This window comes from Crocodylus siamensis, chromosome 8, assembly GCF_052110815.1.
Source record: "Crocodylus siamensis isolate JL-2025a chromosome 8, ASM5211081v1, whole genome shotgun sequence".
NCBI lineage: Eukaryota > Metazoa > Chordata > Crocodylia > Crocodylidae > Crocodylus > Crocodylus siamensis.
The window spans coordinates 1393414-1407450 of NC_143402.1; the positions used below are offsets into that span (position 1 = coordinate 1393414).

The 14037-nt window shown below is 47.9% G+C and overlaps 1 protein-coding gene across 5 annotated transcripts in view; it reads left to right on the forward strand.

The window, feature by feature from the left end:
* The window catches only part of PLS3 (plastin 3), a 56532-nt gene extending 47397 nt beyond the window's left edge, over positions 1-9135 (forward strand). For all 5 annotated transcript variants that reach the window (XM_090058919.1, XM_090058918.1, XM_090058921.1 and 2 more), the window contains exons 9-17: positions 1102-1244; positions 2636-2731; positions 3216-3411; positions 4344-4422; positions 4846-4960; positions 5088-5221; positions 6131-6254; positions 6922-7046; positions 7879-9135. In XM_090058919.1, coding sequence (XP_089915045.1) covers positions 1102-1244; positions 2636-2731; positions 3216-3411; positions 4344-4422; positions 4846-4960; positions 5088-5221; positions 6131-6254; positions 6922-7046; positions 7879-8011 — 1145 coding nt within the window. In that variant the 3' untranslated portion in view covers positions 8012-9135. The remainder of the gene's footprint in view (positions 1-1101; positions 1245-2635; positions 2732-3215; positions 3412-4343; positions 4423-4845; positions 4961-5087; positions 5222-6130; positions 6255-6921; positions 7047-7878) is intronic.
* The last annotated feature ends 4902 nt before the right edge of the window (positions 9136-14037 follow it).

Genomic DNA, 14037 nt, shown 5'->3' on the forward strand with positions numbered 1-14037 from the left:
ATTATATACATATTTACAATGCATCTTTCAGGTTCCTGTTGATAACTGATGTTTTCAGGTATTTTTGGTTTTTGAGAAACCCACCCAAAACAGACGCACTGTACAGTACTGAACTTGACTTTTCTTGGATGCATTTAATCAGAGCTGTTTGGTCAGAGTTTCAGAGAAAAAGATGCATCCTGCCAGCCCCATTCAGAGCTCGAGTAAAGCAGGGACATGACCTTCTGAAAAACCTGTTTGTTTATTTTTTTATTTTTTCACTTGTTCCTTCACTGTAACAAACTAGACTTTCTGGAAAACTCACTGAAAAAGAGAGGCCTCTCTGAGTGAGCAGCAGGGTTGCCTGGGCACTTGTCTGGGTTGGGGAGCCCTGGGTTGGTGCCTGTCCCCACCATTTCACAGCAGGGCAGGGTTTGGTGCCTGGGTCTCTCATATCCCGGGTGAGTTCCCTGATGATTGGGCCTTGGCTTGCCTGCCATGGCTGTTTAACAGTGTCCTGGAGTCAATGCATCTTCCTGATGACCATTGAGCTAAAACCAGTGCATTTTGGTAGAAAGCTGCAGCATCAACGGATTGATAATGGTCATCAAAAGAGCTGTGTTGGAAACATTTCTGATGTTGCATTTTCCCTTTCCCCACTGCTACCAACACGGCGGTGTTGGAGCTAGACCTGGCCCGTTCACAACCTGATAAGCATTAGCAGTGGCCTTCCAGACAACGCTTGTTTTGTGCCGTGGTCATTTACTTCAGCCAAAGATATGTGAAATTACTTATATCCTTTTTTTCCCCCTCCAATTGAAATGCATGCACTAAATAATTACAGCCTCCCAGCCATGGAATAACTCCACTCACACCCCTGACCAAAACTTTTTTACAGAACTTTTTCCACCTAAACATTTGTTACTTTTACTGGGACAAACTAAGGTGGTTTTTGTCTGAGTTGGAAATGGCAGAAAACTTTTTTTTTTGATGTGATCAAAGTCTTAGTCTTCCAAAAATGTTGAAACTACTTCCTACCAATTTTAATTATAATGTGGAAGATGTCATCTCTTAAAGAATCCTGTCCTTTATCTATGAGTATCCTTGTGTTTCTTCTTCCAGCTTTGGCTGCCTTGCTTCGTGACGGTGAAACTCTGGAGGATCTTATGAAGCTGTCACCAGAAGAGCTGCTCTTGAGATGGGCCAACTTCCATTTGGAAAATGCCGGGTGGCACAAAATCAATAACTTCAGTTCAGACATCAAGGTATGTGAGAGCTGCCTGCTTCTCTCAGGAGTCGCTGGGATGTCTGAGCTACGCGCCAGCGTGACGTGGTTGTGAATGGACAAGGTGGTGTTTAATTCCCTCAGAAACATTTGCTGCTTTGTTAATGAGTTAGGACCTGGGTCTGCAAACAGGCATGTGCTGCTTCACTGCCTAAAGCAGAGCCATTGGTTTTTTTCAATGGGGACACACAAATAGCGAGGTGAAGCATGCACGCACATGCTTGCAAGATCAGAGATCTAGTGCTTCAGCATGAGATGATCCAGTTCTGTACAGCAGTGATGTGACGTCCATATACATGGGGGCTTTGCACTCATATAATGCCTGCTTGCACCCAGTTGTCCAGTGATAAACCTCAGGTGTCTGTTTTGGACACTTCAGTCTTTGCAAGACAGACTGACTAGTTCAAAAGCCCTTGGGTTTTTTTTACTGCTGTATGCGTCTTGCTTGCTTTCACATGGCAAGCACGCACAGGCTCAAGACAGTTTTCTTTCAGAAGCTATTTGCAAGAGCTTGTAAAGGAGGCGGTGGACCAGAGCTCATCCAAAAAAGGGGGACATTGTCTTTGGAAATGTTTTGGTCACATCTGTATGGGAGAGCACTCCAACTGAATGGAAATTGTGTTGGCGGCTAATATTTACCCAAAATGTAGTGTGTTGGAACTGGGGAAATGCAGGTCTTCAATAAAGTCCAGTCTTCACGATGGTGCAGAGTATTGTGGGGCTCTTCACAGCCACACAAAGGGATGGACTTCAGCATTTACAGGAAAAAACAAGCCCAGATGTTGCATTTCCTTCACAATTACCACTGGATGCAGGGCTATGAGCTCTTCTTCTGTGTCTCCAAATTCTCCACAGTAGTTTAAAATGCTCGATTTTATCAGCTTTAAGGAAAAATATTTGCATTGTATTAACACGAAGCAGTGAGAAAACCCTATATAATCAAAATATTGACAGCACAGTAGCTGCCATGGGTAAGAAGCTGCTCCGGAGGCTGGTGTGATTATAGCACCTTAGGTTTCTGCTGGCAGTTAAAGATCAGGGCCTTTTTATACTTGCTGTTTTCCTTGTAGCAATCTGTGGGGTGCGAAGAATTAAAACTGTGCCCATTCTTTTGCAGATTAAATGCTGTTAAATCTGACTCGAATGTTGCTAACTTTCTTTCTCTTTCCCCTCATGCCTCCTGGATTTCTGCTGTGGTGCTTTTCTATTGCTCTTTTTCTTATCTGTCCAGCTCATTGACTTCAGTAATTCAGTCAAGGTACATACAGTAGCTATGCCTGGTGACTTGATTAAGAGGAGGCTGCAAAGTGCAGCTGCTGTGGCTTTGCCCCTGTCTGAGATGAAGCTGACGCTCTGTTTCATGGATTTCAGGACTCCAGAGCTTATTTCCACCTTCTCAACCAAATTGCACCAAAAGGGCAGAAAGAAGGAGAGCCACAGATCGATATCAACATGTCAGGTTTCAGTGTAAGTATTCAGCCTTTTATACCCTTATTCTGGAAACCGGCCGGGCGTGGACAGTCTGCTGTCAGCCCCTGACTGTCAAGATGCCTGGGGGATCCGTGTCTGAGAACATGTTGGTGGGAACCCATGCTTTGGACCTGCAGTTAAATGCCAGCATGTTTCAACATGAACAAAGCAAACATGCGCAAATAAATTCATGCTTCCAGCTCTTTGTCAGCATGCTGAATTATGCATTTTAATGACCCTATTTAAAAAGCACCACTTGGGGCTTTGCACAAGACGGAAATTAGAGAAAGCACATTGCAACCAACATAGTCCCTACGGTGACCTGAATTAACATGGCATTTCTCCATTGCTTTCTGCATATCTGCTCTGCTTTCTAACTGCCCCATGCAGTCCAGTGGAGTTGTGTCTTTGGGCATAGTTGAGTGGTACCCACGACTGCTCCCAAAGGCCGGCTCTGATCCAGGCGTGTTGATTCCCATAGGAGAAGGACGACTTGAAGAGGGCAGAGTACATGCTTCAGCAGGCCGACAGGCTGGGCTGCAGACAGTTCGTGACTCCTGCTGACGTGGTCAGTGGGAATCCCAAACTGAACTTGGCCTTCGTGGCAAACTTGTTTAACAAGTACCCAGCGCTCACCAAGCCCGAGAACCAGGACATCGACTGGACTCTCCTGGAAGGTAACGAGACCTTCTCTTCTGCGGCAGTGTTAAAGGTGGGGATGTCGTATGACAACATTTGCACCACAGAATCATGGAACGTGAGGGTTGAAGGGAGCTCAGGAGTCGCATCTATCCAGCCCCCTGCTCCAAGCAGGACCAGCCACAGCTACAACTTCCCAGCCAAGATTTTGTCCACCCGGGTCTTCAAAATCTCCAAGGATGGAGATGCCACCACCTCTCTGGGGAGCTTGTTCCATTGCTTCACCACCATCCTTGTGAGAGAGGCTTTCCTAATATCCAACCTCAACTTCCCTTGCTGCAGCTTGAACCCATTGCTTCTTGTTCTGCCATCTGCCCCCACTGAGAATAGCCCAGCTCCATCCTCTTTGCAGCCCCTCTATGAATCAACCCCTACCGCAGCACTGAGTTGGAGCCGCAGCGTTTCTTGTACACAAGGTTTCATGTGGGCACCGAGATGCTTGCCCAGGGGCGCAGCAGTGAGTCAGGGACAGCCCCTTGAGATGAGAAACTTAGTGACTGGCTTCCTTATTGCTGCTTGCTCCCTGTGCTGTGTCTTTTGCATCCGGTGCCTAAATCACAGCCAGCTGGAGACTGAACTACTTCCATAATGCAACATGGATCCTTTCCACGCACATTCAAACACCGCATATGGGTAGCTCTGCAAGTTCCTTGTTAAAAGTCATGGAAGGAAAAAAATAAAACCTGTTTTTCACCCTAAAAATAAGCTGCCTGTCCCCTGTCCTGTCGAGTCTGGTGGGAGGCATCAGGACAAACTTTGTTCTTAAAGCAAAGAAGTGTGTACGTAATCGCCGGCTGGTTTTAGCCAGTATAGGATATTATGTAGCTAGCCTTAAAAATGGCCCCAAACCTCTACTTTTATATGGGGTTACCTGTGCATCTAAATCCATTGTCTCTTTCTGTCCTTTCAGGAGAGACGCGCGAGGAAAGGACCTTCCGTAACTGGATGAACTCTCTCGGCGTGAACCCCCACGTAAATCACCTCTATGGGTAGGTGTCAGGCCGGTGGGCTCTTGAAGGAGCAGTTGGCTTTTAATAAAGCACAACCTCAGTTTTTAGATGCTGCCATTGATTTAGCAAGGGGTATCTCCACCTAGGCTTCTTCTTGTTGGTGTGTTTGGAGACCAGAAAGCTTGGTTAATTTTCATTAATCCTTTTCTAGCAATGGACAAATAAATTAGGAGCACTCCAGCAAGATTGCCAAATCACTGACCGGGTGTTGGTTATCCTTGGGGTACTCTGAAATCTGCATTTAACTTAATGGCACAACTTTCCCCTTTTGAAGCAGGGGAGAAAGTGTGTAGTCTTTCTCCATTCATGGTAGTTGTATTGCTGGCTTGTGCTTTGGAAACCTACTCAGGGGGAAGGTGCGCCAAGGAACACCAGGGCTAACAGGCACTATCCCTTTTTTAGCGACCTCCAAGATGCATTGGTAATATTGCAGTTATATGAGAAGATTAAAGTGCCTGTTGACTGGAATAAAGTGAACAAGCCTCCGTACCCCAAGCTCGGGGCAAACATGAAGAAGGTAAGAAAAAAAAGCCATTAGCTAGAAATACAGTTAATGCAAAATGGGGAAACTTCTCTGTATATTGGGGGTCTTGTTGTTGTTCTGGTGCATGATTTTTGTTCAACTTCTCTCCCTCTGGGTGTAGCTAGAAAACTGTAACTATGCAGTAGACTTGGGGAAGCATCCAGCCAAATTTTCTCTGGTCGGCATTGGTGGACAGGACCTGAATGACGGGAACCCAACGCTGACCCTTGCACTTGTCTGGCAGCTGATGAGAAGGTAAAGCGGATCTGAAACAACTCTGCACTGCTAACGTCACAAGTGTGGCTTGGTGAATCCCGTGCTACCACGTGGCTTTTCTGTCCCTCTGTAGTGGCTAGTCCATGTATGGAGAGCCAAAAACTAGGCGTATTTAAAAGAGTTTCTTGTGTTTTAGAAACAAATCTAAATGAAGGGCTTACTGGATTATTGCACCTTTGGAAATTCCTTTTTGCCTCTTTATACTGTTGTGGGTAGAAGGAAAGAAACTTTCATGTTAATGGGGGGATCCCAATTTTAGTGAATTTATGAAAATAGGAAAGATTTTTATATTTTATAAGTCTTTTAACAGTGAGTTAAAAGACATTGGTCAGAAGAACTGTTGCCATAATAAAACATTTTTTATAATTTATAAAAAAATATTTTGTAAGGGCAACAGTTCTTCTAACCAGTGCCTTTTAACTCTCTCTAAACAATAAGCTGAGGTTGAACTGTAGAGACAAAAGGAAGTGACTACTTTTTAAAATAACATTAAGCTTTATGTTTATTTGTCTTTTAAATCATGCAAAGCTTTAGATGCATTATCCGTCTGAAATCACTCATGAGCCACGGTCATCAGAGCTGATGGCAAGTGCGCAGTTTAACAAGGGACTGAACTAATGCAATTTTGTACTGTGTAGGTTAGGGGATTTGCTGAGTATTGGTTGTACCAACTTCCGTAACTTCCTAGTGACGTGTCTCTCGTTAGACATTCATTTGCTGCCTGGTTAGGATATTTTGGAGCGGAGGCTGCCAGAGACGCCCTCATCTCCTGGTAGGGTCCCTTTTATCCTACCCAAGTGCTGAAGTCTGGACTCGGTTGTAACCAGGACCTTGCGAGGGCCCTGTCTGCTCCTCGCTTGTAAGTAACAGTCTCTCGCTGGGTCCCAGATACACTTTGAATGTGCTTGAGGATCTCGGCGACGGTCAAAAAGCGAATGACGACATCATTGTAAACTGGGTGAACAGGACCTTAAAGGAAGCTGGCAAGTCGACTTCCATCCAGAGCTTTAAGGTACGAGACTCCTTTCTGCAATGGGAGTGGGGCGATAGGCATTTCCTTTGCCTGGCACTGCAAGCAAACATCTGCACTCCAGCTGCATACATCTGTACTCCATGAACCACTGTGTAAACTAAAGGACAGTGTTGACACAGGGCCAGAGGGTTATAAATCATGCATGAATAAACACTAACCTGGAAATTGGGTTCTCAACCATCTGAGTGAGGTTCTGGAATAGCCTTGAAGTCCCAGGTGGGGAAAGTCCTAACTAGCTCCCAGGCGGAGAAGGCGTGAGTGGTTATTGGATGGGATTGTGTGCTGATGATATCATATGAATGTAATTGTATTATGTTATAACTTGAAGCCAGACTCACCATCTCGTCCCACATTCTTCCCAGACAACTTCATTTAACAACGTTGGAGGGGTGGGAGTGGGGCTCTTGTTTCCTGAACCCAGTTCTTGCATAGCCTTGCCACAGCATGGTAGCTCAGGGAATAGCCTTCCCCCACCCTAATGTAAGGGGCAAAAACTTTATAATAATTCAGTACATCTTAGAAAGGTCGAAACCAGTGTTTTTGGAGGGTCTGGTTTTCATTGCACCTTCCACTGCCTCTGGATTGAATGTGAAACAGAGAGCAAATCCGTCCGTTCCTTAATGCGTGTCACCATGTCTCCTACCAGGACAAGACTATCAGCACAAGCTTGGCGGTGGTGGATTTAATTGATGCTATACAGCCCGGTTGTATCAGCTACGATCTGGTAAAGACTGGCAACCTGTCGGAAGATGACAAACAAAATAATGCAAAGTAAGTCTGTCCAGCCTGAGGCTGGAGCATTGCTGTTCCTATTTTGTGCATCTCCACTGCTCCCAGGCCAGTCTGCTCTCCCAAATCTAACCACCCTCCAGCTTCACAACAGTTGCTTGCTTGTGGTCCTCCCAGGCTTGTGAGAGGAAAGCAGGAATGCTCAGATAGCGCTTAGCAATGTGATCCTCTTTATCTTCATCTCTGACCTCTGCAATCCTTGGCCAGGAGCAGGTGTTTTGAAATCTGAACTCAAGACTGGGCCCGGGGTCCTTTAGCAGCGTCCTCAGCATGGTGCTTCAAAGCAAGCTTGTCGCGCAATGCACAGAGTGGATGTTGGAAACTTCCTCTCCGGGGTGACTCTACCATAGTAACTCACAGGAAGTTTTCAGGCAACTTTCTTGCTAGTGCTAAGGTTTGCTTGAATATTCATAGAAAGCAGACAGGGAGCAAACCTACTCGGAAACATTAATTCCAGAGGGCATTGAATAATGTTTACCATCTCACCAGATTTTAAAATATGTAATAGACAATGCAGCTCATCTATTATATTTTTCTCATCAGCTGTAGAAAGACCTGTAATCGAAGTGTTAAGTGTCGTACGTAGAAATACAACATTTTCCTGAACTAAAGTTATTTAAAAAGCAGTGCAGTGTCTTGAAACCTTGCTCAGGTAGGGGAAATACATTTGTTTTAGCTATGTTAAAGCCTAAATTAAGTCTATTTGTTAGTGGTGATTGGAGTTGCTCTGGCAGAGAGATGTGAGGCTAGTCGTATTCAAGGGGAAAGGACTGTAAACGCTCACCTGGACTCTGTTTTCTTGAATGACAAACAGGTATGCGGTGTCAATGGCAAGGAGAATTGGTGCCCGAGTGTACGCTCTCCCAGAGGACCTGGTGGAGGTGAAACCGAAGATGGTCATGACCGTGTTTGCGTGCTTGATGGGCAGGGGAATGAAGAGGGTATAAAATCATTGACACGTGCAGAAAAGCCCAGCCTGCCATCCCAGGTGCGAGACTAGCAGATCCGCTGTGTCCAGCTTGAAATGCAGTTGGCCTAAGACCTGTTGAAGTTTAAAGGACTTTCAGTTTTGCTTTGCAAGACGGGAACGCTATCAAAAATCTCAGGGAGAGGAGTTTAGCTGAACAGACTTGCTCTTTTCCCAGGGTGAAAGTTTGACTTGTCAAGTGCTTACAGAAATGCATTCATATCAGCCCAGCATCCTAGCATGCTGCTCTGGGGTTTTCAGATGTGCTGTTTCTCAGATATTCCATGTTTTTTCTTCTGAGGGTTGCTAAGGTGGGTTGGCATGAAGCTTAAGAGACACAGATCTTGCTTTCTATCTGACAGCCAGTTTAATTTGTATTGCGGTCAAAGTGTGTTCTGGGTTTCAGCTTCCGCTTGCGTTTGTAACTATAAAGTTACAGGACTAGCTGCAAACCAGTAGCATGGCTTAAAAGGTTAATTGAAACATATATCTGAATCTTCCTGCAGTATTCTCTTTACACGGTGCTTTTTTTATACATCTAACAATATTTTGATTATGTTACAAATAAAGCCTAGAGATTTTTCTCCGGTTATTTTTTTTTAAAGGGTTTCACATTTAAATATATTGGAGACTACCATGAAACTCAGCCTTTCACAATAATAGCTGTTGTCATTTTGCTGGTGTCGTGACATCTGGGAATGGAAATGAATGCCTTTTTGTACGCATCTTGATTCAGTCGTGTGCACCTAGAAAATAATTTTTACAAAGTCTGCATGAAAACTATACTTTTTTATTTAAAATGCTGTTGGATATAAAACTACAGAACATTGTGGTCAAGTTTTGCGAGGAGAAGAAGCAAATGTTACAAACAACAGGGTTCAATAAACTGAACAGCAACCGTGCCGAAACAGAAAACTATTTTTGCAGAAAAATACTGGAAAGTGTTGTCACCAAAGAAGGAAGGAGCTGTATTCATAGGAGTTAATATACTCTTGCTTTGGCAAGCTGTTTGCTATATTTTGAGATCATATTGCTATTCTGAGCTATTCAAAGTGATGTAATATGGTGGCAAAGCATTAGTTGAAATAAAAACATTTAAATACACCTCAGTGTTGGCTTGTTCAGTCTGATCTAAGCTTGTAGCCTTTCCTGGTCCCGTTTCACTTTTCTTTCACTCAAATTGAGGTTCAGTGAAGGTTCAGTGAAGACAAGAGCAAAGTCCTGCACTGAGGAGGGAGCGATCCCCTGCACCAGGGCAAGCTGGGGGTGACAGGCTGGGCAGCAGCTCTGCAGAAAAGGACCTGGGGGTGACAGTGAACAAGGAGCTGAACAGGGGCCAGCGGTGCGCCCTCATGCCAAGAAGGCGACCGGCATCCCGGGCTGCATCGGGAGGAGCGCTGCCAGCAGGTCAAGGGCAGTGATTCTTCCCCTCTATTCAGCACCGGGGAGGCCACATCTGGAGTCCGGTGTCCAGCTGTGGGTCCCCCACTACAGAAAGGATGTGGGCACATTGGAGAGAGTCCAGTGGAAGGTAACGAAAATGGTTCGGGGGCTGGGGTGCATGACTGGTGTAAGAGCTTGCAGGTTTGTCTGTTGGAAATGAAAGAGGAATTTTAGGAACTTCTCGCGGGGCCTTGTCATAGCTGTGATGTGGTGCACACCAGGAATTGCACACCATGGGGCCAGATGTTGTGGGACCTTTCTGAGGAGAACGTTCTTCATAGAACGAACCTCTGGATGGATGGAGCCTGGATCGTCTGCGAAGTTACTGTCCTGTGTTTTCATGCAGACTTGTTGCAAGCATCGCCTGTGAGATCAGGGAAATCTGCTCTAAGAACAAATGCAGGGAACCCCAACTAACCTTGAACCGGACATCCACAGTGCGTATCTGTGAAGTCATTCAGAGGGCAAGTGAGACTAAACTTTTGGTGCAAAACTTTTTTTTTTAACAATCATTCATAGCTGTATTTGAATATCTTTGATGCACACCCCGCTGCCACGCTGTCTGGTTTACACATACCTTCAAACACTTTCTTTCTAGCATCTATCACTTGTAGCCAGAATTTGTGGGCATCGATGTAACTTCACGTATTCCTGGTTTAATCTGGGAGTCTGCAGCGGGGGGATCGTCTTGCTGGAAATCCGGGGGCTGGCGGTGCTGTTCTGCTCTTGCCATGCTGTTGTCACATTATGCAAACACGCGTGTCTTTGTGCCCCTGCCAAGCAGGCTGTTCAGATGAATCCCGGCAGTAGGTGCAATCAGTTCTGTTTGGATGACTCTGTTGTACTAAACAGCCTTGCTGTTAATGGGATTTGCAATGGGGTATGGGGAAGGAATCGGAGATTAATTTAGGAAAGCTAGGTGGTGGGGTCAGGTTTCCTTATGCATGGATCTAGGAGAGCCCAAGTTATTGCTGCACCTTTTTGGGCTGGCTTGCCAGTGTGTTTCTGTTAAGTGCATGGCACAGAGATGGTTTGCACACTTCAGCCAATGCACTTTCTAAATACAGTATTAGCGAGTCAATGGGTTGCCTCTTCGGACCTCTTCATTGAGCAAGCAGGCTTGCCTCTCCAGTGTGTTCCTGTGACATGGGTATTGTCCCAGCTCATTTTATTCTAACTCCTCCATAGTGTGCTGGTTTCCACATAAGCAGAGGGCTCATCCTCAGGGAGAGGGTTCACGAATGGGTTGATGAGCCCTCAGAGAGGAGTGGACCTCACCCGCATTCCCTCCTTGTCTGGTGTCTGCAGTGGAGGCAGCAGCAAACGAAAGGAACCGGCAGCCTCGAGAGGGGCTGCTCCTGGTCCGAGAAGCGCCGTCACTGAGATCAAGTATCTGGTCAATGGTCATTGAGATCAAGTGGGTCGGACCCGTGAGTCAAGCGCACTCGTACCCAACAACGTCTTAGAAGGGGCCTGGGTGGAAACTGTCTATAGCACTGCAGGCTGAAACCGGCTGGCGTGTCACAGGGTGCATCTACATGTGCAATTAGTGCGATGCAATCAACTCCAGTGGTTTGTGCTAGAGTTTATTGCTCCTGGGTGCACGTGCAAATGGCATGTTGAGCCAGGTCAGAGCAGCTCTGGCTAGCAGGGGGCCCAGGGTCATCCTGCCAGCCCAGGGCTCCTGCAACCCAGCCCAACCAGCTGCAGCGGGGCTGACTGGTGCACAACAGTGCTTCGGTGCAGGGCTAGCCGGCAGGCAGCCCCCGCACTGACGCACCATCATGCCCCAGCCGGCCCCATCAGTGTCTACACATGCTTGCGGTGCACTAAATAATGCTGCTGCAAGTACTAACGTATAACGGAGTTAATTAGTTTCCCTCGACTTAAGGGGGCCGCACATATAGATGCCAAGACTTAACTGCAGCAACTCCCGTCTGCTATAAATGCTCCCACCAAGCACTTGTAGAGGTGAGAGCTGGGCAAAGAGTTTGAGGCTGGTTTCATTGTCGCCTGGCATGAAATCTGAATGATGTCCAGACCAAATTGCAGTGAACTGGGTGTCGTGGGGAAGTGGGTAGTACGTGACTCGAATGCTTTGGGGGGGAAATGGCCTGTGACTCCTGGCTGCTGAGGTTCAGGCCACAGACCAGGGCTGCAAGACCTGTGGTTAGAGGATGAGTGTCCCAAAGACACCCTGGGGAAGGGGAGACTGTATAAGGGAAAAAATCCTGGAAGCTTCAAAGGCCGAGATAAAGTTTCATCACCGGCAGCAATAAATCCAGCTAGGAGCTGCTCAGGTCCTTTTTCACATGAAAGCCACAGACAGGCCTGGCCTGGCCATGATTTAGGCATGACCTCTGTCTTTGGTTGCACTGGCTTGAATGATTAAAACCGCCTCTCAATTACTGATTGCAATTGCTTTCCCTACCTGCTCAGATTTTACCTCCCTGAGAGCAGCAAATCTGTGCTGCGGTTCCTCTTCAATCAGATCAATTGTCACGGCGCAGGCTCAGATAACTAAGCAAGCCTGTTTCTCTGAGGGTGCCTATGCCCTGTTGCTGGGGTTTGTGGCTGTTTGGCTGAAATATGCAGCTGATTCTCCACGGGGATCATCCGATTAGGGGCTGCGATTGTGGCTTTGTGGATGGGGGATGGGGGGGCTGTGGGAGGCAGTGCGAGAGCAAGGGAAGGGGAAAGCGGCCACGCTGAGTCAACCCGGGACGGGAAACAGCAGGTAGGTCACTGGGGAGTGGGAGGGCCAGGGTTTAGCTATGTGGGGCAGGGCCTGGGGGTCCCGTGGAGCCTGCTCTCATCTGCATCGGGTGGATGGAGGATGGTGAAAAGTGGGGTGCAAGTAGTGTGGTGCAACTTGGCCTACAATGCAACACACCTTTTTCCCCAGGTCAAAAGAAAGTGGCAGCTTTACTACTAGCCCCGGGGCTGTATTATTCAGTTTAAGATGGAAGCAAAAATGAACGCAACTTTATTGGGATGTGCACTCATTTGCAAAATTGATATATATCAAGTTTAAAAAATGCAGCGAGTAGCCAGGCGATATTGTTTTATTAGCCCTGCTGTCCCAGTCAGACGTGCCTTGTCTCCTGTCTCTGCCTTGGAAGCGTCTTGGGGAGCTGAGCTTAAAACGCAGCCAGGCAGGTGGGACAGTACGGGCAGCTGCGTGCAGCTGGGCACGTCCCCGGAGCAAACACCCCCTCCTAGGACCCTCGTCAGTGGCCCGCCGTGGCCCCCCGTCAAGGCAGCCTTCTCGCTGGTCTGTACAGCTGCGAGATGCGGGGAGGCAGCGAGAGGAGAGGGTCTTTGCCGTGGCTGGTTTGGAGCTGGCCTCTTCTCTCGAAGAAAGTAGGGTAAGTGCATGGGGAAATGCAGGGCCTGTGGCTTGCCCTTTCTTGCTCTTAATGCAGCTGCATGCTGGAGCTGAGCAACGGGCAGGGGGAAAGCAGGGCAGTTCATCCGGATGGTCGTTTGATGGGTGAGTCAGTCCAACCCATGCCAGGCACAAGAGAACCATTTAAAACCTGTCCGTAGCATCTTGCTTTTCACGCCGCTGCGCAGCTCACCCTCATCCACCCCCTTGGGAAGGGGGCTTCAGTCAGACGTCGTGGGCTGCTCTGCGGGAAGCTGATTGAGTTTTGCTCCTGCCAGGGGGGCAGTTCCCATAGATGCTGCTTTGGCTTTGCACAATTAGCAGGATCGTTGGTCTGCGTGTGCCCGTACGCGTGCATCCCACGGCCCTCCAGCCCCAGAGACGAGTGCAAACAGGGCCCCTCGGCAGGAGTCGCAGGCGGTCCTTGCTCAGCCTGGGAGACCAGGTGAGCGTGCGCTGGAGCCTCAGCTTTGGCCTTGGGGGTGTTTGCTGCTGGTGGCCCAGTGCATCTTGGTCTGCGACAGCCTGTTCGGAGCAAATCCCTCTCCGCTATCCTTGTTCCTGGTGCCATCTAGGGGAAAAGGATACAGCTGCAAATACCGGGCGTGTTATCGTGGAGAGGATGAGGAGCAGTCTTAAATTGCAGCAGGGGTTGATATTAGGAAGAACTGTCTTGCTATAAAGATGGCTCAGCATTGCTCAGACAAGCTGGGCGATCTCTGTCCTTGGCACGTTGGCAGATGCTTGTCTAGGATGGTGTATCCAGGCATGATCCTGCTCCACGCAGGGCCTGGACCAGCTGTGATCTCCTGGGGACCCCACCAGCTTGACTTGTTCAGATGATGACGTGAGCCCTGCAAAAGGGTGCGGGATTTGGCCTTTCCTTTCCGGATTGTATTCTTGCTTTCCCTGAGCAAAGGGGAGGCAGCTGCATGGCAGGCCCCAGCCAGCATCGGACACGGGCTCGTTAGGGCGCCAGAGGGAGCTCCTCGCTCATTCTTCAAGGGGGGCCACCGAGCTCGGGGGCTGCGTCTGCATGCTAGCACAAGCGATGCAGCTCTGGGGCGAGGTGCAGAAAGGCAGCTTCCTAGGCAAGGTCTCAAAGGCACCGTCAAGATGTCTGGACATGGGGGTTCCCACTGGTAAATGAAACTAGCCTGCCCGAGGAGCATGGG